This window comes from Poecilia reticulata, chromosome 13, assembly GCF_904066995.2.
Source record: "Poecilia reticulata chromosome 13, P_reticulata-male-v2, whole genome shotgun sequence".
NCBI classification, from domain to species: Eukaryota; Metazoa; Chordata; class Actinopteri; order Cyprinodontiformes; family Poeciliidae; genus Poecilia; species Poecilia reticulata.
Genome location: NC_088842.1, coordinates 23458642 through 23485893, shown reverse-complemented (window position 1 = coordinate 23485893; position 27252 = coordinate 23458642). Strand labels below are relative to the sequence as shown.

At 38.6% G+C, this 27252-nt stretch overlaps 2 protein-coding genes across 4 annotated transcripts; both read right to left on the bottom strand.

Moving 5' to 3' along the window:
* Positions 1–242: 242 nt before the first annotated feature.
* rinl (Ras and Rab interactor-like) lies at positions 243–16357 on the bottom strand. 2 transcript variants are annotated; one of them, XM_008426130.3, is made up of 11 exons: positions 15634–16357; positions 15280–15445; positions 9368–9479; positions 7436–7508; positions 6321–6409; positions 6150–6232; positions 4363–4582; positions 3606–4274; positions 3184–3507; positions 2980–3111; positions 243–2029 (listed from the first exon to the last, which is right to left on the bottom strand). In XM_008426130.3, coding segments are annotated over exons 1-11 (2364 nt in total). In that variant the 5' UTR covers positions 15636–16357; the 3' UTR covers positions 243–1535. The 2 variants fall into 2 exon arrangements, with proteins under 2 accessions (XP_008424352.1, XP_081470625.1); XM_081614499.1 differs by lacking the exons at positions 15280–15445; positions 15634–16357 and adding an exon at positions 11582–12149.
* A 1721-nt stretch (positions 16358–18078) lies between these two features.
* Positions 18079–26491, bottom strand: sirt2 (sirtuin 2 (silent mating type information regulation 2, homolog) 2 (S. cerevisiae)). 2 transcript variants are annotated; one of them, XM_008426129.3, is made up of 16 exons: positions 25610–26491; positions 24548–24597; positions 24330–24378; positions 23497–23607; positions 23240–23281; positions 23030–23136; positions 22896–22952; positions 22745–22813; positions 22524–22653; positions 22396–22455; positions 22191–22246; positions 22029–22105; positions 21849–21900; positions 21681–21748; positions 20113–20179; positions 18079–19129 (listed from the first exon to the last, which is right to left on the bottom strand). In XM_008426129.3, coding segments are annotated over exons 3-16 (1044 nt in total). In that variant the 5' UTR covers positions 24331–24378; positions 24548–24597; positions 25610–26491; the 3' UTR covers positions 18079–18982. The 2 variants fall into 2 exon arrangements, with proteins under 2 accessions (XP_008424351.1, XP_008424350.1); XM_008426128.3 differs by lacking the exon at positions 25610–26491 and adding an exon at positions 24710–24889.
* Between the last annotated feature and the right edge of the window lie 761 nt (positions 26492–27252).

Sequence of the window (27252 nt, the reverse complement as noted above, 5' to 3'; positions counted from 1 at the left end):
AGGCCCAAACCCATAAAGCATGTTTTTAGATAAACTATGAGCCGTGCTTCTAAACAATGATGTTATTGAAGGTGTATTGCTGCTATCTAGTGGTGCAGGTGGAAATCATTTTTGTTGAACTACTGAGTTGGCAAAATGTTCCTCTTTAAATAATTTAAACTTTTGATTGGACCAAGGTTTCTGCAGGGAGCTGAAAACCAAACCGATTTTTAAATCAAGATGCTGTTGGATGCCAGGCAGGCTAGCGGGGAGGAGAAGAGATCTTTATTTAAAAGCCAGCAGTGCTACACATCCATGGAACATTATCGCTGTCTGATAAATAAAAGCTTGTGTGTGCTACACAGATATAATCTTGAAGATAGAAATCTCAGTTAAATATTACTGACCTATGACAAACCCCCACTGGCAACGATTTGTTGAGGTACAGTGATAAAGAAACAAGCTAGTGATGCTTCGAAGCAGCTGCCTATTTGAAAGGAAATGGCAACAGCACATCAGTGCATAACTTTAATCTGATCACAGAAATGTATTTAATATTATATGCATTTGTATACTAAAAATGATAGAAGCTTAATTGACATATTAGATAACTCCATCTCAGGTCAGTGGCCCCCCTGGGAAATATCAAAAATAGCATGTAATATTAACCAAACTGTATTTGTTTTAAAATCTTTTTTTCTCCTTTTGTTTCTGAGAAATCAAAATTTTCAGTCTGAAAACAACAAAAGATGTCACCATTTTTGCATATGTACAATTTCTTTTAAATTTTTGCCAAAACAGCTCGTCATCGCTTCTCATTTGAATTTAGATCTAAACTCTGACCAGGCCATGCCAACATATGACATATACATTGTTATAAAGTCATAAAATGTGAAAAAGTTTACGTGGTATGAATAATTTAGCAAGGTAATTCACCTCAAGACCTTTAGAAATGCTATATTAATTAACAAACTCTAATTTAAGACCGCTGACTAATTCGCTGACTCTGCTTCTCGGTGTTCAGAGTTGAGGAGACGTTAACCTGATGTCCGGTTTCAAAGAGCGAGAAGCATTCTGCACCAGGTCTAATACAAACACGTACACAGGTTAAATTAGAATCACCATCTGAACAGGAAGATAAAGTCGACACCCAGAGCGGAAACGCACAGAGGCATGGGCCAAACATGAAAGCAACACTCTGAACACCCTCAACTAAGACCCACATCAGGGACTTTCTTGATGTAAAAATGCAGATGATGCTGTTTTAGAGGGGCGATTAATGTGGGTTTAGGAAGGGTTTGTTTGACCCAGGGGGAAAGACTTTGACAAACTGTTATAATGCAGGGTGCTGTGGTGGTGCAGGGGCAAAGCACGACCTACGAATGAGGCCTTAGTCCTTGCGGCGGTGGTCGCAGGTTCGATTCCCGTCCTGCTGACATTTGCCACACGTCTTCCCCTCTCTGATTACTCTGTTTCCTGTTAAACTACTTTCAAATTAGAGCCACCAAAACCTTTTATAAGAAAAAAAAAAACTGTCCTAGTGTGACAGAAGTTTGTCACCTCAGGTGTTCTCTCAGCTCTCCATCAGAATCATCTTTAGCCTCTTCTGTTTCTATGCAAACGCTCAGCTTGTCTTCCTGTTCGCTGGTCATCACCTCTTGCTGCATCGCAGGTTGAAAGTCTGACTGCACAGTGGTCTGTGGCTGGTCTCCTAGTTCCTGTTCACACTCTGTGTTCTCACTTGGTCTCCACTCAGCATCCGTGCTAGTTTCTGTGTGCCGCTCTGAAACATCAACGTTTTCAGACTCATTTTCTCCCCCACTTTCACTCTTGCTCTCAGTTTCTGTCTCCAAGTTCTGTTTGGCTGTCTGCCTGCGAATCGTCCGTCTGTGCGTGCTGCGGCGGGACTTGTTGCAGTGGAGCGTGCGTCTGCGATGCCATTGGTTGATAGAGTGTTGGGCCTCCACACTGAGCTGGCGGGCAGCCAGCCGCGGCTGGAAGCTGGTGATGTAGAAGAGAGAGGCGTATAGAGTTGTAAGATAGTAGCCACCTGTAAAGAAGATTAAAAAAAAGAGTCTTAGGAACACTGATAAGCTTTAGACAACACAGTACGAAAGCTGTGGTTTTGTATTTCAGTGAATATTTCCTTGTAAAAGTGTTGAGATTTGCACATTTCACTGTTAAATCCAAAAACTTAAAACATTTTTTGTTAGAATTTGATGTGATAGTGAAGTGGAAACAGACATTACAAACAAAAATCATCTGAAAAGTGTGGAGTGCATATGTGCTGCGCTCTGCTGAGGCTTTGTGGAACCACCTGCAAGCCTCTTGGATGTCTGGAAACAAATTTATTCTTTTGAAAACAGCGCCATCAGACTGGACGGGGTAACATTATTTGATTAAATCTTGGCACAAATTCTCTACTGGCTTTTGATCTGGGCTTTGAATAGGCCATTCAAATAGATACTTATGTATGTTTTCAGTCCTGCTGGAAGGTGAGTCTCACATCTTTTCAACTTTGACCAGCTTCCCTGTCCTTTATGTCAACAATTCCTCAATATTGGTGAAGAAATACCACTGGAAGATTATTTCACTTATAATATGGTAAAAATGTCTTAAAAAGTGAAATAATCTGCCAGTGGAACTACGGTAATGCTTTTTAAAAATCAATATTAAGAAATTATTTACATATACTGGCAAGATCATATTTCTTGCTGAACCTGTAAGTTAGCTCTGTCTTATTTCAAGTGTGCTCAGATATTTGGACTAGAACCTAGACCAAAATATTTGGTAAGAAGAAGTGCTTTTGCAGTGAAACCAAAGTTTTCAGAGAGTTTGTTGAAAAGCAACTGAACACAATGTGTCACCAGATCAAAGGTCCCCGTCAAATCCAAAAATTTTAAAATAAATGCAACTTATACATGTTTTTTCTAATCTTCTTGACATCTTTTAAAATGACGCCACTTATAGTCCAGAAAATATGGCACTTATTGGTTTCACCTTCTCCCTGTAGCTGTGTGGGGTCCAGCAGCTCCATCATGTAGTCCGTGTCCACCTGTAAGCTGACCAAGTTGCTACGGAGGAGAACCCAGGTCAAACAAGGCAGGAAATCATCAGCTCCAAACACCGCACCTGCAATAGAGCAGAGTTTCAAGTACCGGCCCATCCTCACTCAGTACCGGGACATTAACAAACATACATTACCTGCAGCAGAAGTAGTATTAGTGCTCATGCTGTGGTAAATGCTCTTGCAGACCTTGAGGAGGATCTGGTTCTTCTTGTTTGGGGAGTAGGCCTCATGCATACTGGCCCATCTCTGCTGTATTCGCTCCAAAGTGACAGAATCAGGGACTCCGACTCCTTTTGATCCACCAAGTTCTTCAACCCCGTTCTTTTCTAGCAACAGGAAGTTTCCTTGGAGACGCTGAAAGCTGCCGTCGTTGGTCCTGGAGGTGTGGATGCAGGAGTAGAGATGGGAGGAGACGGGCTTCAAGGCCACTTTGTGAAGAGCGAGCTCCACCAGAGAGTCTAGAGGAGGATGTAGAGACAAATGATGAGAAATATACACAAGAGCAAAATGCATCTTGGCAACAAAAGGGTATTTGAGAATTTTAGATGTCTCTCACCAATCTCAGAGTCATTCAAGTCAGTGATGCTGTCCAGTATGGCATGAATGTCTGGATAATCCAACAGGATCTCCCTGAGAGACGAGAGTGATGACCTCACTTCCTGTAGGTACTCTGCTCCCATAGGCCCAGTGGGGTCAGAACCTCCCTTCAGGGTCATCTCTACAAATCCTTTAACTGCCTCTCCGAAGGCATTTCCTTTCCTCTCGCTCATCTCCACCACCCGATTGGTCAGCCTCTTCTTCTGGGACACCAGACCACCGAGTGCCTGGCCCACAGCTGACAGACGGTTGATGACCTTACCAGCCAAGCGGTGCGCTGAAGGGTGGAGGGGCCCTGGGCCTGCTAGTTGGCACTCCTGCTCCTCCTCTATGCTGCTGATGGACAGCGAGTCGAGCTCCAGCGATGGGGGTTGGAGCAAAGACGAAGGCCTAGGTGGAGGCAACCAAACTCCATCTTCAATCCAGGACACCCTGTGTGGAGACTGAGGCACAGGGCTGCTGTGGCGGTGCTGCTCAGGTGTTCCTGGTGTGGTGGGGGTGGAAAGGCTCCCCGTGCTCGCTCTTTGAGGGATGGTACAAGCCAAATCCCGGCTGGGCCTCCGGAGGACCACTCCTGTTGGCGTTTGTGGGCCGAGAGGGGAATCAGCGGACCTGGCTCTGGTCAGACCTGCTCAACAAAAAAAAAAAACACGCTCTTTTAAATTAAAGATCAACCACCTGCTTAATGTTTGTGTGTTGATGCATTTGACTCTGACCTGATCCCTCTGTACCGGCAGCCTTGGATTCCTGGTCCAGTGAGATGGCTCGTTTGCTTTGTATCCCAGCCCCGGCCCAAGTCCGGGTGGTGCTCAGGCGTCGCTGTCGTCTGAAACTTGATAACTGTAAAGCCGCTGGCCGGTGAGTCAACCAGTCATCTCCATGTTCATGAACGTAGAGGGGATTTATGATGCACAGGGCGCCATTGGCAGAAGTCAGCTTCAGAAAAACAAGCAGATGAGCAGAAAATAAGATTGGAAAGATTGATTGGTCCGTCTCATATTTATATTTATTTTTCCGCTTTTTAATCTCCACATCTGAGAATACCAAGTATTTTAAAAGACATAGGGAGAACAATCGCATTATTGTTAACACTAAAACCTTTTATTACATGGTTTTCACAGAAATTGAGACCTTTTTCAGTAAATCACTAGCAGACTCAAATAGAAAAACAATGTTTATTTAACAACTGCTCAGATCTGGCACTGCACAGTAATAATGAAATAAAAACATCAAATAGCAATATTAAAATAACATTAGATATGATAGTAACAACTGCAATTAACCCCATTTTCCTTACTATGTCTTTCCTGTCATCACGTTAATGAACTTAGCAACTTGATCGCTAAGCTCAGGGTTGGCCACCAGGATAATTCATCTCACAAAAAATATGATTGCAAAGCAAACTTTTAATGCATGTCATTGGAAACACTACAGACAAATACTGTATCCAAACAGTCATTTGAAATTTCATGTTTTTTTTGCTATGGCAATTTCTATTTGCTACATTGTGCAGCTGCAATGATGTCTTCATTTGACCTGTATTTTATTTCCATTTGCTTTCACAATTAATTTCAATAGCATGCAGTTATATTGCTTTGAGTAAATAACCCTTCTGCTTTGCCTTTTTATTCTTCTGATACTGTAGCGTACATAGTGTGATCCTCAACTAAGCCCACAAACTTTACTTCACTAGAATTTAAGCAAGTGTGATTAAAATTTGACACTGTTTGCCATTTCCACTCAGCAATATAACCTCTTAGATTTACATTCGAAATGAAATGGAGGTAGAGTCAGGACAAATCATGATAGATAGGAGAAAACAACAATTGTAAAACAGTTTTACTAATGTTGTAATAGTGTGTATAGCATGAAGTGGGCTCCAACATAAATAACTTTTAAAACTTTTCAGAGATCCAGTCCATGTAGACATAATGCAAAGTAAGCAAATTCTCCATCATAGAAAATGCTTTTAAAAAACACAATTTGTTAACAAACCTCTGCTGGTCTAACGGCACACCATGCAGACGCTCTTATTTGATTTATAGACGATTCACTCACAGCATGCCAAATGCTTGAAGAGGGTCTAAAAGCATGGCAGTCTGACAAATGTTCTAATTATCTCGGAAAATAATTATAATTTGACCTGTTGAGGGCATGCAAAGACTGAACAAAGGGCAACATTTCTGTTTCCAACTTTTCTTTTGTTTACTTGGAGAAAAAATGTGGAACTACCCACAAGCTTGACAAGCAACAGCTTGGAACTATTTTTACTAAGTGGCTAACTAATGTTACAAGCTATCCTATTCCACATCTCTAGGAAGTGAATTATTTTTAGCATGAATTTAACTTTCAAAGTTCCTCTTCAAGTCGCTTAGTGAATCGTTTGTTTTGTGCTGCTGCAGCTTTTGAGAGGATTACAGGACTTTGAACTTCCTCACCGGGTAAAAACAGGGAAGTTGTTCGTTTGGTGGGTACGCTTGCTCACTCTTACAAAATAACATACCTGAATGGAGCACATCACATGGCTTGGCTCCTTGTTGGGCATTTCTTCTGCTTGTTGTTCAGGTGGTGTGGACAACCACGTTTCTGCAGAGCAGAAATCATTACTCAACATGGTTTTAAAATGACTGTAGTTTTGTATTTTTGATGCAGGAGACTGGAACCAAGGACTCACTAGGTTCAAGCTCAGAGAGACGATCTTGATTCATCTCAGTTGGACTGTAGAGCCAACGGGGGATGGACAGGCAGACAGCCAGCACATCCCTGACACGGACAGAGAGAGATGTGTAAAAATATTCACAACCATTAGTGATGTATCTTGAAAGTATGCAAGAAAGGAACTCTAAAAGAATTTCACACAACTAACAGATTCAATATGATACAGCAACACAATGCTTTCACAGTGAAGTGAAAGGAAAATAATACATGTTTTTTTTTTTTTTTTACCAAAACAATTATATTGGGTATTGATTAGTCTGATTTCATGCCCCTTAATTATTCAAGAGTCCACTGAAATGTAGTTTAAAAAAAAAATTAATCCATCTCTTCTGTGGTTTGTTACATCAGAAAACAAACAATGTCAGAAAGACCAAGAAGCGCAGCAGAGAGGTCAGGGAGGAAGGTCTGGTTATGCTTAGGTCATAAAACAATACACAATTTTTTAAACTTCTAACACAGCATTCTTCGATCCATTATTCAAAAGTGGAGGCAGGAAGGAACGACTGCAAACGTATCAACATATGCTCCGATACCTAAACAGGACAGCAGGTTAGATATCTGAACAGAAGAGAATTGATTGAATTGATCAGGGAAGCAGCCAAGAGATGCATTTGGCACAGCTAATTAATTTAGATGCCGCTCTGAACAATAAATTTATCTGGACCACAGGTTCCATGACTGGTAATAGAGCAGAATAGGATCGATTATATACTTTATTGCCCCACAGGGGGGAGATTTTAGTGCAGCAGCAAAGTAAATGGCAATCAAAGCATGTAGTTATAAGAACATAAAATATAAAACAGAAAAAGAAATAGCACACTACACAAAATGCGTAAAAATTCAAGTAGTATGATTACTTCTTGAAGGCATTGTAACGACACAATATTTAAATTTGCTTATGAGGTTTGGTAAGACTTTAAAGTTGCCATCACTTGTATATGCTATAAGGTTTTTAAGAGAATTTTAAAATCTCCATTTGACTTTATTTCTCTGTATATCTCATAGTCAAATAACAAAAAAGGTTCAGCTCACAACTGTAAATACGGTAAAAGCAGTAAAGTATGTTCCTACCTGGTCAGAGAGTAGAAGAGCACCAGCTGAGGCAAATCAGAGAAAGACAGACGAGACTCAGAGAGCTGGAAGGCTGTCATAGAAAAACAGAGAACAGAGCAGAGCAGCTCAGTGTCATTTCATGTTTAATTGAAGAAAAGCACATTCTGAGAAACAGTTTCAGCTTTAAATAAGGAAGTTTATAAAGGGGACTTCTGTAGAAAATTTGCTGTCACCGCTGAAGTAGTTATGCTTGCTGCTTTTCTCAGTCATTCACTGTTTTCCTGACAGTAGACGGTTTAAAATAAGCAAATTTCAGCAGGTCAGCAGATACAGTTTTGAGTGAGAAACAATGCCATGTGTTTTATTATCACACATCTCAAACCTTTTTCTCTGGAGCAGAGTAATCATATAAGAAAACTTTCATTTATCAAACAACAGGCAGCAAGTGCACAAGTTCAAACAATATGAGTTAACAGTTTGCACAGACACAGAAAATACCTGCAACCGTACTAATCAGGATTTTGCAAAAGGTTAATGTCAGCCTGAATTCCTCCATTTGGAATCTTTTTTTCATGCTGGAATACCCAACCATGTGTGAACATTTAAGTGAAACAGTCGCCACCAGCTGAAGGCTGATGAGTTGGAAATGATCAGAAGCAAGCAAACAAAAAAAAAAAAGATTCAAGTATATTGTGAACTAAAAACAATAGATATTAGTGTAGTGGAGCCAAAAAAACACAAACATGAACTAAGAGGCTGGCAGCCAAGATCCCCCAGTTTATGCATAGCTAGTTGTCATGGTGGGATGATATTTTGGCAAACTGTCAAAATGTATATTTGACATAGTCAATGTGAAGTACATTCAAAACCTAAGAATACTGCACAAACTGTCATACATGGTGGTGGCACATAATGCTTTGGGCCTGGGTTTTACTGCCTACAGTTCTGGTTTATTGCATGTAGTAGATGGAACATTGGACTACCTCAAAATTCATCAACCTCATCAAAATGTTACCCTGGCCATTGCCTTCCACTTCACTATTCCGTGTGATTTCTCCCATTGAAGTGGATTCCTGCTGTAGATTTTCTACCAGGCCAATCAGAGTGCAGAAGGAGAAGTTGTGAACGATGACATCAATTTTATGGACTGTTTTAGATTTGTGGTCTGGCTGTAGTTTTAGCAAAGGCAGCGGAGGAAGTGAACACAATATTTGGCCACACTTCCAAATATTGTATTAACGTTAGCAGTGGTCTCATTTCCTCATAGCGGAGGAGGGTTGCAGGCAATTTCCAGTAAGCTTCATAACGCCGAACTGGTGCATTATATATGTTACGGCCAAATGTTAGCAATTGGGTAAAGTTTTAAACTTCAAACAGAGTTCATGCCTCAAAGCAAAGTATAGAACAAGAGGCTGGTTTTTACCAACAGAGAGATGATGGTGTCAAAAAGGAAATATCCTCCTAAACACACAAAACTTATTTATCACAATAAACATTCCATATTTATTGTTTTGTGATAAATAAAGCAGGTTAATGTGAAGCTTTTGGAAGGCCCTGACCTCGAATGTACAGATACTTTTCTAAATATGTTTAAAAGCAGCAGTGTGCATGTCAGGAAACCAACCAATTCAAATTAAATCTATCACCTTTGTCTGAAAGAAATGTCTAATATCCTCAAGAATTACATGTAAAACTTCTTGATGGCTACGAAAAAATTATTTGAAGGGAAACGTGTAACGAAGTATAACTGGGTGGATATTTGAACATATGTAGATATATTTAAATTTGAAGGTGTCATTGGCCTTATCATAATATTGACTTTTTTGATGTGTTTGTTTGCAATGTTTAGCAGAAGTAACAAATCCGTAAAGAGATGTCGAAAGAGAAACTCAAAGGGCCTCAGTTGACCCGGCTCCACCCAGGTAAATGCTTGCATCCATTGTTTCGTACCTGTTTCCTTGCAGTTCATATTATAATCGAGAACTTCTCCATTCTGATCCCCTGCAGACACACACAGCAGGCAGGGCTGAGACGTCACAGAGTCCCGCACAACCAGGAAGCTCTGCAGGGAAACACAAAGTGACTCATTTAGCTGTCTGAAGTGCGACTGAAGCCCGCTGAGAAGTAAGACGTTTCCTCTGAAACACCAACACACACAAACCTCGCAGCGGGGCTCCATGGCAACCAGGCCACAAGAAGAGAGACACCGAGGCGTGGATATAAAACTCTGACAATTTCAAAGTGTGGTTTTTGAAAGCTACAGCAGTTCATCTTTTTAGCAACATGGTGCTGTTCTGATCTCTCAAAGACTCAAAAACATTTCTCTAAGTGTTGATATGCGAAGATATTGTCTGCGGTGAAGTTTACTATCATGGGCCTGCGACCTAGACATAGCTCAGTTTGTCTCAGCAGTTCGACGTGGTAGATCTTGCTGCAAGATTGATCTAACAAAGCAGATTCTGTTCTGCTAATCGACTGTTGGCCTAAAAACAAAAATCATTCATCTTATATGAATAATAAAAATGGATTTTACAAACACGTTAGTTATGTTCGATGGTCAAGGGGAAGACTGCTAGCTTGACTTCAAAATCCTCCACAATAGGTTCTTGCTTGAGAAATTAGTAGATATGGAATCTGGATGAAAAGTTGAGTGGAAGAAAAAAATGTGTCAGAAAAAGGTACACAAGTACTGTAATAACCACAGTCAGGAGATAATTTTGGAAAAAGCTAATTAAAACGTTTGAGGAAGGTTTGTTTTGTCACTGCAGCTGGAGTCAGGACCAAACACACACACACACACACACATTTGTAAGTCATTTTTTAAAAAGTCCAAGTCTCTGAAATATTTGAGTGAAAAGTCCAAGTCAAGTCTCAAGTCCCTTGCCTCAATTCAGTGTGAAGTCTCAAGTTGCAAATCAAATTTACAACATCTAGGTCACTTTTAACCCCATGTAGTTATAGGTTAGAACTTCAGTCTTTAGGCTGGAGTTATAACGTGAGCATGTGATAGTTAACTTTTAATAAACATTAAAATGTTTAAAGATAACTTCAATATTTTACAATTACCGTACCGTTCCTGCTGAAGGCTCTGTTTTCATACCATTATATATTGAACTAAATATGTTTAGCGGGTTTTCTGATCTACAGCGACAGCTTCATGACCTGAACTCACCACTACATCTGATACAAACAATAAAAATTCACTCGTGACACAAAGTCTAGGAAGTATTTCCTTTAAATTGTTCTCATAAACTTGTGACTGACATCCTGTCTTTCGGAAACTAACTTTGTGGATCTTGGTTAATGGTTAATTTATTTGAAAACAAAGCAAAACATCCATAAACATTTATTACCTTCATGTGACCATTTTAGTAATTTTAACACAACAATGCCACTGGTTTATCCTTTTAATAAACACACAGCATCCTGTTATCTCTTCCAGGTTACTCGCATATGTGTAAAAGCAAAAATGTGACGTCACACTTGTATGAACCAATCAGAATCCAGCAACATTTAAATCGAAATCTGAAGGCAGAGCTTCTCAGTATATACGTGCAGGGCATTGCTTAAAAAAAAAGGAAGCTCACAAAAGGTTTCTTTTCATAATCTCAAGAAGCATTTTTGATCTTTCTACCAAAAGATTAAAAAAAACCCTGAGATGCTGTTATTAGAGACTGCTGTTATCAATCAGATCACCTTTGCGTTTTCCTGGAAGCAGAAGCAGCAACAGAAAGCGGTTGGTTGAGTCACGGTGGACTTGAGTAACACGAAGCACTTTGAGTCCAGAGCAACTGCTCACTCATGTAGTAACTTCACCTCAGCTCAGAGATGTTCCCACACATTAGGATGAAAAAAAAGCATAAACATACATGCAAGATGTGGCTTTCAGGCTCAGAGAGCTCAGAAATAAAGACAAGCTCACTCTACAAAGAAGTGACGTCCACTTTTTTAGGTGATTCACTACAACCCAACCGCCGAGTCATTTTTTTTTGTTTGTTCTACATCTATGTCCTACCACAAACTCCACAACACACCGGAAAACTGTGCCAAAAAAAAGCCTTCTTCCTCTTTCATGGGTTAATAACCCGATGCTTCCAGTTAGCATAAACAGAATGCTATTTAAAACAATCATCCTGTAGAAAGCGAACGTCTTTTGCTACTCACAGATCTTCTCTGCAGCTGGTACATCCATTTTGTAAAGTCATTTCCCTGATACGCTCATGCTGTTATTCAACAGTACTTCTGCATTTAGCTTAAAACGCATTTTTTTGTATTTTCAGATGTAAAACAGAAAAGGGAACTGCTGATGCCTCGGAGAGAGCAAGTGCTGAACAGGACAAAAAAAAAACTTTGGCTGAAAGCAAAACTTTTTTTGTGTTTATCTCCAAATTCAAGATATAAAGTTTCAGAAAAAAACTTCGATTGCATAAGAAAACCAAAAGGTTGATGGTGATATGCAAAACTTAGCAACAAGGGTATGAATATGAGAAGATCCAAGAACCAGGATGCCCAATGTGATCAGAAATTATTCGGAGGACCGATGGAGAAACATATTCTGTTTTAGAAACTTCTTACATCGGTTTATGTTAAGAGCTGAAATATTCATAAAACTAAGCAGAATAATAATTTTATCCACGCAAAAATGAAACAGAGCCCTATGAACTGCATAGATTCATCAGACCCGAATTTAACACATCTTTTGGAGGAGAAATAGCTTCATTTCTCACATTAAACAAGTAGATTCACAGAGAACTATCCAAACACAAAACGTTTATAGATGATGAATCGGTAATGTTTCTGTAAAACTAAACCCCCATTACCATGTCGTAGTTTGAGTGGATTTGGTCTTGAGACCGCATTTTCAAAGTCTTGGTCTTGAATAGATTTTCAGTCCATCCTGTGTGGATCTCAGATCTGCTGGACTCAGTTTTATTTCCTCAAGAAAAGTCAGAATCACATTGTTTTTTTTTTTACTGCAACTTGGAGAAACCTATAATGTAAAAATGGAGAGCTAATTTATTGGACACCTACTTTCTTATGTTTGCCACAAACACTATAATATTATTACAGCCTTGAAATTGGTTTGGTCTTCTTGTTGACTCAGCCTCTGGTCAGGCGACCTAGACCAGAGCGTTTCTGCCCTGGTCATCAAGACAAACCGACCTTCGTGTTTTAACGTGTTTTCCTGCTTCAGCATGTCTGATTTTAATTGATGACTGGCTAACATGCTTTTACCTGCTAACCATTGGTTAGCAGGCTTTTGCTTGACCACAAGCATTTGAATCAGATGTATTCAAGCACGGAAACACCAAAAGAAATTTAGGGCAGTGTGACTCGAGAACCAGTAGTTTTACATCCTGGTCCTCAAGGCGCTTTGTCCTTCATTTTTTACAGGTTTTCCTGAACCAGCACACCTGAAACAAATGAATGAATTACCTCTTCAACACACCATTAGGTGTTAAAGAATCCTGTTAATGTCCAATTATTTAAGTCAGGAGTGTGGAGGACGGGAAATAAATAAAACATGCTTTACAATGGGTCCTGAGGATTAAAAATCCACTGGTCTGGACAAAAGAAGAAACAAAAACAGACCTTGACCTTCAGTGTGGTAAATTAAAGCTCTGGACAAAAGAAGAAACAAAAACAGACCTTGACCTTCAGTGTGGTAAATTAAAGCTCGGCTGAGCTTTCGGGAGAACTTTCATGTCTTAGTTGGGTTATTAGACCCACACTGTGATGCACTGATGCCCAAGTTCAGATTAGCAAATGAAATGCCATCACTGTTCTGCAGCTTTCAGTTCCATTCTCAAACTGCATGTGGTTTGAATTCTTAGTTTCACATCTTTTTGCATATTAATAAACTGCTGATATGGAAGTGAGCTGTTATGAGTGTTAAGTCCAAACACAATTTAAAATGTAAATGTTGAAACATTATAATAGAAGAGTAAAGCTCAAAAGATTGGAATATTGTGAAAAAGTTCAAGATTCGATGTCACTCGCTTCTAAAACTGAAGCTCCTATATAATATGACCAGCAGAGTTAATGACAAGGTTTTCTTTCTTGTAATTTTGATGATTATGGCTTGCAGATTGTTAAAAACAAAATTTAAGGCCTCAGACGATCAATAAAATATCAATAAAAACTATATTTGCTGAATCCACAAATTGCAAATTGTAGCTTACAGAGTTTGGAAGATGGCTGACTTGTCAGTTGTCCAACAGACAGTCATTGGCCCCCTCAATTAGCAGAATAAGACACAAAAGGTCATTGCTAATCAAGCTGTTTGTTCACACAGGACTGTATCCAAGCATTTCCATAGAAAGTAGAGATGAAGAAAAACATGTAGAAGAAAAAGGTGCAATGGCAGCTGGCGTAGCTGCAGCTTTGAGAGGATCGTCAAGCAGCTTCACAACAAGTGGACTCAGGCTGAAGTCAGCGCACCAAGAGTCATTACAAACAGACGAAGCCTACATATAGGTTGCAAATGTTGCATTCCACATGTCAGACCACTCAATATCAGAGACGTCTTACCTGGGCTGAGGAGGAAAGGAAATGGACTGTTGCTCAGTGGCCCAAAGTCCAGTTTTCAGGTGAAAGTAAGCTCTGCATTTCATTTAGAAATCGAGGTCCAAGTTGTCTGGAGGAAGAGTGGAGCGGCACAGAAGTGTGAAGTTTCCAGTCGGTGATGGTTTGGGGAATCATCTGTTGGTTCAACAATTGTTTCCACTGGGCTTTCTGAAGACCACAGTAAATGAAGCCGCTACCAACAAGCTGTACAGAGATGCTGGTTTAATTTTCCAGCAGGACCTGGCACCTGCTGCCCACACTGCCAAAGGTACCAAAAGCTGCTTCAGTGACTGTGGTGGTACTGAGCTTGATGGACCAGCAAACTTTCATGACCTTTAACCCCATAGAAAATCTACGAATTGTTGTCAAGAAACACCAGACGCACCAGGGTAGATGACCTGAAAGCAGATATCAAAAAAATCTGGACCTCCATAACACCGTTACCTGATCACTTCCATGTCATGACGCTCTGGTGAAGTAATTTACTCAAAAAAAAAAAAAAAAAAAGAAGAAGAAGAATTTAATGCATAGAAATGAGCTTCTCAGAAGCCTGATCTTATGTACTATTCAGAGTTTTGGGTTTTTATTATCCATCAAAGTTATAAGAAATAAAAAGATGAAATATTTCAATCTCTGCATAATGATGACATAAGACTCATTTTCAAAAGTCAGAACTTTTTTTTTTTTTTTTTTAACAATATTTGAATTTTAGGAGCCATACTTCTTGTCCTTTAGACAACACGGTTCCTCAACTTTTTCCGACTGTAGATAAGTTTAAAAACAGAAACTTACAAATGCTTGTCGATTTTAATGAAGATGAATATCACAAGTAGCGTTAGAGAAAGAAGACAACAGCAAATAGTAGAATCTAACTAAGCAACACGTATCCATTCATGTCAGACAGGTTTTCAAATTATCTAACATTTGGACGTATCTGACACTCAGTTACTCAGTTGAGGACATTTCTTAAGAGTTTGTCATCTTTTGTTTCCATTTTAAGATAAAACCTAGAAGGCTGCTACAAAATATAAGCACCATTTATTTTTAAGTGTCTTTTGAGGTAGAAACTTGAAAAGTATTTATTTATTTATTTTTTTTTTGCATAATTGTCTGTTTTTAGATGGGCAACAACAGAATTTATATACATATAAAAAAGTAAAACACAAAAAAGTAAGTAGGTCTGTGGTCGGATTATTATTTCTCAAAACAGGAATCAATTCTAGAATAGAAATTATGCTCTCAACAAATTTTTGATCACGGCCTTGTCGTCACTCAACAGGTAATTCCTCTCTTACCCCGGCTGGTGCTCCACGGATGGCAGCGTGGGCCCCCTCTCTGTCCCAGGGGCCACGGGGACACCAGGCGTCCTGACAGCCCCTGAGCTTCTCTAGCAGCGAGAGTCTCCGCCGGCTGCTTCTCCAAGGGATCGCTGTCGTCCCGTTAACAGGAGCATGCACTGCCCTGGACACCAACACACAAACACCATGACCGGCATGCTCAGCCTATTTATGCACACAGAGCAACGGTTTGACACCTCTGCAAAGAAACTTTACAGGCTGGGAACAATCGTAGGTGTAAGATTTTGGTTTATTTAAATTCTATCCAAATTTTCAAAAATAATTCAATACAAGTAATCAGGTTGTACTTACATGTCTTTCTTTTTTTCCTCAGAAATTTCTGCACATTTTTCCGTTTTTTTTCTCTCTTGAACTCCTCTTTCCTTCTTGCAGAGAACGTGTTGCTTAAGAGCTCAAAATACCAGCAGGGCTAAAATAGGAAGTTCTCTTTCGTCTCTGCAACACAACCCCAAGAGATTTCCTGCATTAATGTGGCAAATTTTTCCACATTTCAACATTGTACCGACGACCCGTGCTGCTGAGAAGAAATGTTTTCCCTTCTGTCCCGTTTCACGACAACTAAAGCAACTTCGGGTTCCATTAGAAAACTCACAGCAGCTTTTTATACCCTGCCCTTTTCTCGAGTCAGCCTGTGGTTAACCAAAACTCTGAGCACATTGAGAACAGTGAAAAGACTGCATGTTCTCCAAATGCACCGTGAGGGTATGTTTATGTGTAACTGCGGAGCTGCGGATATCCTCTGCTGGGCAACTTTTACAACCTTTAAATGCTAAGATAATCTGTGAATTTCTATAGGGCACAACATGTCACACACGAGAGGAAGAAGCACTAAAATCTTACATAAGAAGAAAAGCAAAAGACAATTTAAAAAAGGTTTGAGGTTATTTTGTAATCTCTTTGAGTGGACTGGATGGCCGAAGCTTACACAGCGCTGCATGTCACGAAAACCGCTCGCTTTGAGGTGTTGCTGATAGGTCAGCGTTTCCATGGCAAAAAGATTCACGGTTGTTTTTAATCAGAACAGGTGCTAACCTACATCATTATCTCAGCCGCAGTCATAACCAAGTCTTGATTGAAGGATTAAGTACGGGACCATGTGGTTGGTTGTCTGTCCTGTATTTTTCTAAGTCGTCCAGTGATGGACTGGTGACCTCTCCAGGGCTGACCCCGACGCTCGCCCATCGACTGCTGGAGTGGATGGATGGAGCAAAATTTCATATTTAACCATTATTCCAACTAACACGTTGTCCTAAGCCATTATGTATATTTTTAAATAAATCTGTTTATTGCATACAATAAAATTTTAAGTAAAGAAAGATCTACACTGCTACATAATAATATAACATAAACTTTATGAATTCAGTTTCACACATTATTTTGAATGATTTACTCCCCCGTTTTAACTGTCCAAAAGGAAATTTGAACATGTGTCCAATAAGTCTTCATTGTGGTCACCATTAAAAAACACCGAGGACGCTGCACCTCTTTACATAAAAATCCTGATTGTGTTTAAACACGCCGGAGGATCAAAAGCATCAAATACAAAAATTAAACCTTATTTGTAGGCGTGCGCCGATTACCGATCTTTAAAAAGCTTGACCTGCCAGTACCGTTTTTGGACGATAAAATAATTTTGCCTGAAATGTTAGTAATGGTGGTGTGACTATTTTTAGCTGAAAACGTGCAGACATGACCTTGTGGGCTGGTCTGTCAGTCAAATCTCGATCACAGGAGAGCAAAAGAGGACAGTGGTTGATTTTTAGACGAGTCAACCACTTTTGATTGATTAGATGTGAAGATCTGTTTCACATGCAGGCATCGACCGATCACCGATCTCCCAAAATTAAGGAAATAAATCTTCCGGATGAAGCATCCCTAATCATCTGTGCTGCAATTGTGGATTTACTTACCTGTTTTATCACAATAAAAGAAGAATACAGTTAGCAGTAGCTTCATTCCTCTGCTTGTTTTTGCTTCAAACCCACCTGGACTCAGCAGAATCCAGCAGAGAAACAACTGAAACTGGGAGCAGAGACAATGTAGCACAAGTAAAATATGAATATACTTGCCAGTCATAAATTAAACCAACTGCAACGCAAACATTATCACACAATGTTTACAAGAATCACTGTGAATGAAATGAAAGTTTTAGAAATAAGCATCAGAAAAAGTTTTTCCAAAAAAACAAAACAAAAAATATGCTACTCAAAGTGAAGTACAAATAAAACAAAAACTGTACACAAGTAAATGTACTTGATCACTGCTCACCTCTGATATTTGTTGATGGAGAAGTAATGCTAATGTTCTGGAGCAGCTCAGAGTTCTGACCTGAATCTGACCGAGAACCTGAGCAAAAGATTAGGGTGATGGAAAGTAGTTCTTCCTACCTTAAAGACTTCAACTCAACAAATCATTTTTAACTTCATTCTCCTTTTACGTCATTTTAATATCTTTTGAAAGATGCCAATCTGATTTCTTTTCAGAATAAACTTCTTGACTGAATAAAAACGATTTTAAATCTATATCTGTATGAATGACCTTTGACCCGATCGTACAGAGTTTAAACTTCTAAGGGGGAGGAAATCCTGAGTAAATCGTCATTAGGCAGGTGAATGACAGACGGAGCAAAGTGCGGTAACGAGAGTTTCAGTCTGACATTTCCACTATCATTTTTAATCAACTGCATTCATAAGAAGAAAATAGAATGACACTTCTCTGACACAAAAGTGAACTTGATCAGTTTAACAAGGGAAACATTTATTGCAGGAATTTGCACTGGTTGTTAGAATTAGTACATGTCAACATATTCAAGTCCAGGTGAGTATTTTATTTTATTTTTTAACACATTGCTTCAGAGATCTTTCATTCAGCATTTTTTCCGTAGGAATCACGTCTGATTTTTTTTTTCTTTTTATGTTGCTTTGAATCTAAATTTACTGGCCATTGAAAATAAACTAGCAAAGAGCTCGACTGAAAAATGACTGCTTCCAATTCTTTCTGCTGTTCCAAGATGAACATTACACAAAAAATATTATCTGTCTTATAGTTTTGCATAAATGACAAAACAATTAAAATAAAATGACTAAAAGTTGAACAAAAGTAAAAACCAGTGATGGTTCTAGTAAACCGTCTATCAAATGTATAAAAATTTTTACCAACCAGGTCAGGAAGTTAGTTTTCTTACGGAAACATTGTGACAGCTTTATCAGATGAACCGCTTTTAGTTTGAGGGGAGGGAATGTTAGGCCACCTAACAGAACCTTGTTATCTCAAATCCAAATCCAGTTCTCATTAAAATGCAGCTCGTCAGCACACGTCAATCATTAAGAGTCGTTTATGCTTAGAAGGAATGCATGGGGCTAAAATCTACATACAACGAAATTAAACTGATCAGAGGGAAAATGTTATCTGCAGCTGGGGCAAATAGAAGCTTGTGGAAAATATAGAGACGTTAGTAAAGTGCAAAATGACCGATATAAACAAAAGTATAATTACAGGAAAAGAACCATCCTCAGATCTGAGAATATACAGCTAGAGAAACCCAACAGAGCTTCATTTCCGAACATCAAACCCTTATATATTAGCCTCTGGTTAAGCTTTAAACTGTGTCACTGCTTTTGTTTTGTTAATTAAGTGCAGGTCACTCCTCTGCTTTGGATTTTGGTTCAGCTGAAGCTGAAGCCGAAGCGCCTTTGCCTGCAGCTCCTTTGCTTCCTCCGGGACTCTCCTGATTGTCCTCGCTGTCGATCCTGGCGTGCTCCTTCTTCACAAGCTCTTCTAGCTCCACCTGGGCGGATGTGGAAAACAAAACAGTAATGAATACAGAAAAGAAACATATTAGAGAAGAAATGAGCACCAAAAAGTAAGAAATATAAGTTTTATGGTGTCAAACAAATGTGTTTCTATGTAGCATGAAGTTACGCAGCTTAAAGTTAACAGATCCCTAGTATTGTCTTTCATATTGTAGCTCAAGAGAAGCCATCTCCAGCTAGCATGAGGTTTATGATTTAGTTATATGACACATAAGAGCTAGTGCTATAAAATCTCCATAAAACAGCCGTTCACAAGCAACTAAAATCCACAAATACTTGAGACTTACCTCTAAAAATGGTTTTAACTGCTTATTTTAACAGTTCAAACACTAAATATATTTTAATATGCATTAACACACACAGTGGTTTTAGCAATACAGCAGATGCTAGCATCTGTAGTCTTTCTTATTTAGGTGTAATTTCTTGTAATTCAGTCAATCAGTTCCAAGGGAAATGAATGGAGCTGCTGGATTGACTGCTGTGTAAAGGACAACAAATATCATTGGATCAAAGAATTTCAGCTTCCAAAGCCGGACTTAGCATTTTAGAAATATGCTTTATCAAAAAATCTGGTAACAGGCAGGTTTTCCGCAATAATTTATATAATTTTGAACAGAAAAATCTACAAGTAATGAGCCACAAATATTCAACTTTGGAGGATGAGAGAATCCTACCACACTGAAAATAGCATACTCTGTCATTATACAGTAAAACACTTTAAATTTCACACATTTGCATCCTAATACACATGCATTGTACAAAAGAATATGACAAGACTTGATGTTTCACAAAATGCTCTTCATTTGTCCATAGTTAGACCCACATGAAATGCATTTTAGGTAAACAGTGGCACAGCAGCTTTATGATTATGTGTTCATTCTTTACTGCTGGAGCTCAGCTGTAAACACTGCAAAGCTGCAGGCATACCAGATTTCAATGAGAAAACTGCGTGGCTCACCTTCCAACCCAGCAAGTCAGCGAGAGCCAAGCAGCCGTCATCACACGTACTGATCTGAGCTACGTCTCTGAAACGAGGAATAAATAAGACATGTTGGATGCTGAGATGATTTCAAGACAGGCTTTCATATCCCATCGCAACAAAACAAACCACAAAACACAATCTGTCTTTAATGAATCCATCGTTGTTAAATTTTGATTTTCCTTGCACTTTTGTTTATCTCTGTGGATTTATTATTAAATCCACAGATTTAACAAACCGTTTCAGAAAACAAACTTTTTCACAAGAGCATAAAACAAACAAGAAAACCCAACCCAAATATACAATGAACAAATATTTAAGTATATCTAAAATCATATATGTCAATGTTGATCCTTGATGTTATTTTCATTAATTGCAAAGTGGTTATCTTAAAATCTCTTGGTACAAATAAACCAAATAACAAAACAATTCAAAGCAGATAAATAGCTGTACACACATACGTCTGTCTTTCAGACTCTAAAATTAAAACTGGAAATTTTATTTATTTTTTACTTGTTAATCTGATGATAGAAGTAACTACGTAGCACTGACTTTCTGTACACACAACTGCAGTACAGATTATACGAGTACTTTCTAAGAAGACTAAGATTGCATCTAGTTGGTGAGTTCTTCTTACGGCGCCACTCTGAAAAGCATTACACGGTACTGGATCACAGCCTGATTTAGCAACTTAACCGTCCAATTTAGTGGCAGGCTTACATTTATATAGCCATCATAAAAATAATCATCCTGAAACACTATGAACCCAGACAGACCATAAATGAACAAGCAGTGATGAGAATGTGACTATGAACACCCACAGTTCACTGAATATGAAGGAGACTGAGGGCGCCACAGTGTGGGACCAACAGACTGAAACTGTCATTTGTTCCAGCCTCAATCAAGTCTTTTCCACGGCACATCAGCAACTTGGCACGTTGCTTTTCACCACCAACACCTATACAAACCACTTGATGCACTGTTGATTTGAGTCTGTGTTTCATCAGTCTGTGGTGTTTTAATGTTTTTACTTGCAACTGTGTAGAACTATGTCCAAGACAAATCTCCCTTTAGGGACAATAAAATATATACCTGTATTCTATTCTTGCCGTCATGTGAGAAAAATAGAAAAAACACTGATGGCAATTCTTTCAGGATGCAATGCGGTTACTCTCAGGATGCCATTCTGACATTTATATTCAGTCATTTCTACCTAAATTATGCATGATAGTTCTCTGCCCCCTGGTGGTTAAACAATACCAATCATCTAGAAACCAAGACATGAATAATTAGGATCAGAAGCAAAGATGCACTGATCAGAATTGTAAGTTTTATTGTAATGGTTAATAAATACAGTTTGTTTTTAAGAAATATAACACAACTTATGACAGTAATCAAAATTCATGTAAAATGTTTCCAACTGTCTGGTCAATCTGGAAATTGTCAGTTTCTCAAATCACCTCTAATAAAAATAAAAGTATCCTCAACAGGTAGGAATCAACATCAAAACCTTTTTATCAAATAATATGACAGAATCTCAGCATCACCTGTACGCCTTGTCTGAGTCAAAGTCCATCCCTCCTCCGAAGCCAAGCAACCCCAACATCGGATCTGCCTGCAGACAGAAACAAATAAACCTTTCCAGCTGCAGAGGCTTAGACAAGGCAGTGTGAAGAAACTAGGTATGTAAAGGTGATGGAGCGGTAAAGACTCACCTGTCCTGTTTTCTCCATGTTAATGAGCAACCTAGGGCAGCTTTTTGAAACCCTAGATGACAAAAACGGAAGATGAAAGAATCCAACAAGAAAACCAAAGCAGGACAGTTTCAGAAATGACTACATAAGTTACATTACACAATCGGATTATAAATGCTACTCAGACTAGATGTGGAGTACCTGCTGACTAAACTTGCAAACGGTTGAACCTGCAGAGACGTGCCCATTACTATGAGGAGATCGCATCGAGGAAAATCCTGACAGGGAAACAAAGGTGAGACATTAATTTGTTTATGTTTTTGCAGAGGTTAAATCCTGAACAAATCACCGTTATGTGCTCACCATTTTCATGGAAGTGAAGAAACGGGTTGGCAGGTTCTCTCCAAAGAAAACTATATCTGAGGAAAGTGAGATAAGGACAAATGGTGAGGCAAAATCTGGGATCTTTCTGGACGCAGAAATAAAATCAGTGATGTAGCAACAAAATTTGCAGTACTACAACGAATAACACTAAATTTTAAATGAACAAACGTAATGACAGACTGACCTGGTTTGACCAAACTGCTGCACTTTTCACACTTTGGAATCTCGTCAGAAAAGATTTTTTCTAAAACACAGACAAAATTAGAATCTCAAATCTCAGGAGATCACAGGAGCTCAGAAACGTCGCAGCACCTTTCATCCAGTCCAGGTTGTACTCCTTTTTGCAGAGGAATTTGACACAGTGTGAAGTGTAGAACGTTCCATGTGCTTCGATCAGATCGTCTCCTTCCAGCCCTGCGACTCGCTCCAGGGTGTCGATGTTCTGAACAGACATGCACACCAACATGGATACAGGAACTTAAAGTAATTTGAATTACTCTGTGTGCAGCAACATGTTCTTTCTTTCCCCCCACCTGTGTGTAGCATCGTCTCAGAACCCCTTTGTCCTTCAGCATCTTTATGAAGTAGTGGCAGATTGTGGGCTAAAACCAAGCATGAGAGTAAAACACAACTGAGTATTTGGTAAGGACTGGCTTTTCCCAATCTGCAGGCTGCGTATTGTACCTTAAACTGTCCTGGGTACAGCTCCCTGGCCAAAGCGAAGAATGGTTCTGGATGTTTCTGTGATGAAATTATGAAAAATTCTTACCTTTTCACATGTGACTGTTTTGAGAGATGAGATTAAATCTTGAACAGACCTTAAAGTAATCGATCTGGAAGATGGCTTCCGGGTAAGGCAGGTTGTACTTCTGCAGGTTTGCATAGAGACCGGTTTCTGGAGAGCGAAAATCCGGGATCCCAGCAGCTGTGCAGAAAGAAATCACGAGAAATTACTCAAACAGGATAAAAATTGTTTAATAATAATCAATAAATGCTTTATGCTCTCAAAATGAATGGGATATACTTACATGTTGATATTCCTGCTCCAACCATGCAAATTATGTTTTTACCTATGACAGAGACAGGTAAAAACATTCATGATAAATCGATTCATGATTCAGTCATGAATCCATTAATGAATAGTTTAGCACTCTCTAAATCTTATTTTCTTTATCTGGATGAATGTACTCAGATTAAATATATATTTTTTATTATTATTATCATTTTCAGTGAGTTTATAACCTTGCAAATGCCCAGAAATAAAGTAAAACATAATAAAACTCACATTTGCCGCTGTTTATGTAGCGGGCCACGCCCTCCAGAGTCAACTCATCCAGAACCTTCTCTGAAGAGCCCAATCCCAGCGCACTGGAGAAGAGGCCGCGCAGGAAGTCCACTGGAAAGGACAGGAGAGAAAAGGAAAAACAAGATCAGTTTATTCATGTTTTCACATCAAGTGTCACTAAATTTCTATAATATGTTGTGTTACACATTACATTTTTTGTTGTTGTTATTTATAAGTTTGAAAGTAATCAAAGCCTAATTTAAGTTAACCTGTTCAAAAATGACTCCATGTGGCTCTGGTCCAAGTTTAGAAAATGGTGTCAGGAAATTAAGATATTGTTCACTATTGACTCAGTGAATATTCCCTGTTAAGTGTGATTAATGCCCCTTTTTTTCAAGCAGACAACTTTTACTTGAATGTGTTTATTGCAGTTAAAATTACACAATGGTTTTGATTTTGGTTAAATAAAAACTTTCACAGGTATTTAACTGCTGAAAGTCTGATGCATAAACTCACAAGTAAACAGTATCCCAGAGAGCCAACACAATAAAAACCAGGATTATCTTGATGATCATTCATTAAAATGGCACATTATTGATGTATTGAAGAAAGTATACTGATAGTATTCACAGTTAATGATATTCTAGAACATTACGTTAGAGAATAGATAGATTTACATTCAATATTTGAAGTATTTTTTAAAAGCAAACACTTAGTTTTACTCAAGTAAAAATGTTAATGTGGTATTTTTGCTACAGTACTGTACTAAAATACAGCGTTTGAGTATTTTCTCCACCAATGTATATGAGTGTATGCAGTATATTTAAACATACTATCTGCTTCTCCTGTAGCTTCGTCTTCACTGCTGTCGTCCGATTGGTCCTGCAGAGAAAACAACGTGTAACTTGTAGAAACAGTTCACTGATTGGTGACTGCTATGAGCCAGAAACAGAGCAGCTCTTTGTTATGACGCTAACCATCGTCTGGGTCTCACTACACGACAGCAGCTAAAAAAAACAACTCAAAGCTGAAAGAAAAAAGTGACTCCCACCTCGGGTTCAGCTGTAGCCTGCTCCTCTTGTTCTTCTTTTTTAGGGGACTCTGGAAATGAAATCACGATGTTGTTAAACTCGAAACTCTTGTTTTAAAGGGACAAAGATGTCGGGATAAAACAGTAACTGTGTCTCCTTTCTGGATCAGACAGCCGTCCTACCTGATGGTTCAGACATTTATCCGTCTTCTAGGACTCCAACACTACACTGTTTTGGTTGACATTCAATAAAAATCGCTAAATCGGAGAAAATATACAGGAACCCGACGCTTTAAATGTACCCAGCTGTTCCCTCTTGTTGTTGTCCGTCAGAAAATTACATCCGCGTGTACCGCTACCGCGTTCAAAGGAGACATTAGTTCCCGCTGATGTTCACTTCCATTATTACAAAAAAGTGTACTCTAAAACTCTTAATATCAACTAACCCCATCGTTAATAAGCAAAAGTTGCAATTAAACGTATCGCCAATTTATTTAGTTGTAGAACATAAGATGAGTCAAACATAGCAGTATTTTAACAATGTCTAATTTTCACATCTGCCAATTAAGATATTGCAGAAGCGACTATTACTGTTTATTTCATTTCTTGGTCTCTTCATTAGTTTGTTGAATATCTGCTACAGAACAGGCTCACACTGGATTATGGGCTTTAGTCATTCATATAAGCTTCCACAGTGCAGATTACAAATACATACACGTACACACAGGACACTGTATTGGCAATTAACTACATAGCATTTAAAATACATTAAAAATGAATGAAAGAATGAATGAATATATTACTTGCATCATGCCCTTCCCGCCCCCACGTGAAGGATGAGACTTTATTGATAAGCATTAATCCCTGGTTTCACCGTAAGGAATGTATGCACTGAAAAAAGTGCAAGTCAAAATACAACAACAAAAATACATACTTTTACAACCATTTACGTTTCCAATTTAACGTTTATAACTTAAAATAATGCTGCAACCAAAAAATAACTTCAGTTTTAGCATTTAAGCAAATACAGTTTTATTTACACAATATTTAAGACATGTACTAATTTACATCATACACACATACCTTGCGCCTCTATCAAGGGGCCCGCTTCTAACGAGATACATTTTATCGTCTACGTTACTATTTATGGTCAGTCCAGTTAGACCGGACGTCGTCCCTTCAAAATAAAAGTATTAAATATTAAAACAGGAAATTAATCATAGCTACAGCCAAATAAAGGCAATAAACACCAAAAGGAATATAAGCAAATAAAGAAATTAATTTAAGGTTATTTACTTTACTGCAAAATCACATGTGGCATAGTTGTTGGTACCACGAGCAAATAAAAGTATAAATATCACAAGTGATAGAAGCAAGTTTATTTCAGCTATTAACCACTGGATGGTTGAGGAATCTTATTTCACCACCATGGATGGAGTGAACAGGATGGTAAATAAAGTAAAAATCTCCAAAGTTCAGTTTTAGACAACTGCCAAAAGCTGAGCCGCATTTTGGGTTTCAAATAGATTTGTCAGATACTGTATGTTTATTATTTTTGCAAGTCAAATATAAAGAATACACACAGTGAGGTTTACAATAATCCTTACTTTGAAGAATAAAATCTTTATTATGTACACCCATTTTTTACATTCAGTGACAAAGACCCAGCAAATTGAAGTTGGACATGAACAAAAATTTTCTAAATATGAACATTTACATGATCAATGTGCAGCCTTACTCACAAACTGAGAAATACACAGGGCATTCAGATATATATTTCAACTTGTGTGTGACACGTTTCTTCTCCCACATCTGTTGTATGTTTTTGCTTTTCTTATTTGTCCTGCACTTATGTCATGATTCTTCAATCCAATAACCTTATCATGAACTCTTTGAAAAACGAAGAGAACACCAAAAGCCTCCAAGTCTTCCTGCAGTGATTCTCGCTGTAATCGGTCCACTACCCCTCTGCTTCCAGGTGCTCCTCTGGCTTCTCCCCTCCAACCTGAGGCAGACTGAGGTCGTAGCCATCTGCTGTGATCTGACACTGAGGTAGCATCTCCTCCAGCAGGATGATCACCAACCCTGGACTTGAAATCCTCGGGAGAGAGGACACACTCAGATGCTTTAGCTGCCTTCAGTACACAGACACAGAAAAAGGAGAGCATCATTACACAACTAGTTACTTTGCTTTAGAATAATGGTGTTGAAAGTGTGACGTAAAGGCCATTTGTGCATCCTGGACTGGTTTTGTTTGGCTCGCAACTCTATTGTGAGAATGATCTGAATTCAACCTGCATCCACAGGCTTATAAAGATGGAGAGTTTTTTTTAATTGAGGCAACATTTTTACCACCAAATTAGAGTCTTACAATGGAAACTGTTACCTACAACACACATTTTAAGTATTACACTTTTTCTATTTCCTTAATTTCATAGTGAATAAGACAACATGTAGGGCTCTGCATTTATCATATCATTAATCAGTATGTTGACAAATTTCTTACGACAAGAAGTTTGATTAATCATTGTCGAGAAAAATTCAAATAAATGATGTTTATAAAAACAAAACCAACCGTATTGCCGGGGTTTTCATTTTTACTATTTTCTCTACTGTTTATTCAGGGGGAGTATTATATTTATGATACTCTTATTTTCATATTTACATTTCTTAATAAATACCAATAAATTTGAAAACATGATTAAATTCAGTTACTGTGTAGTTTA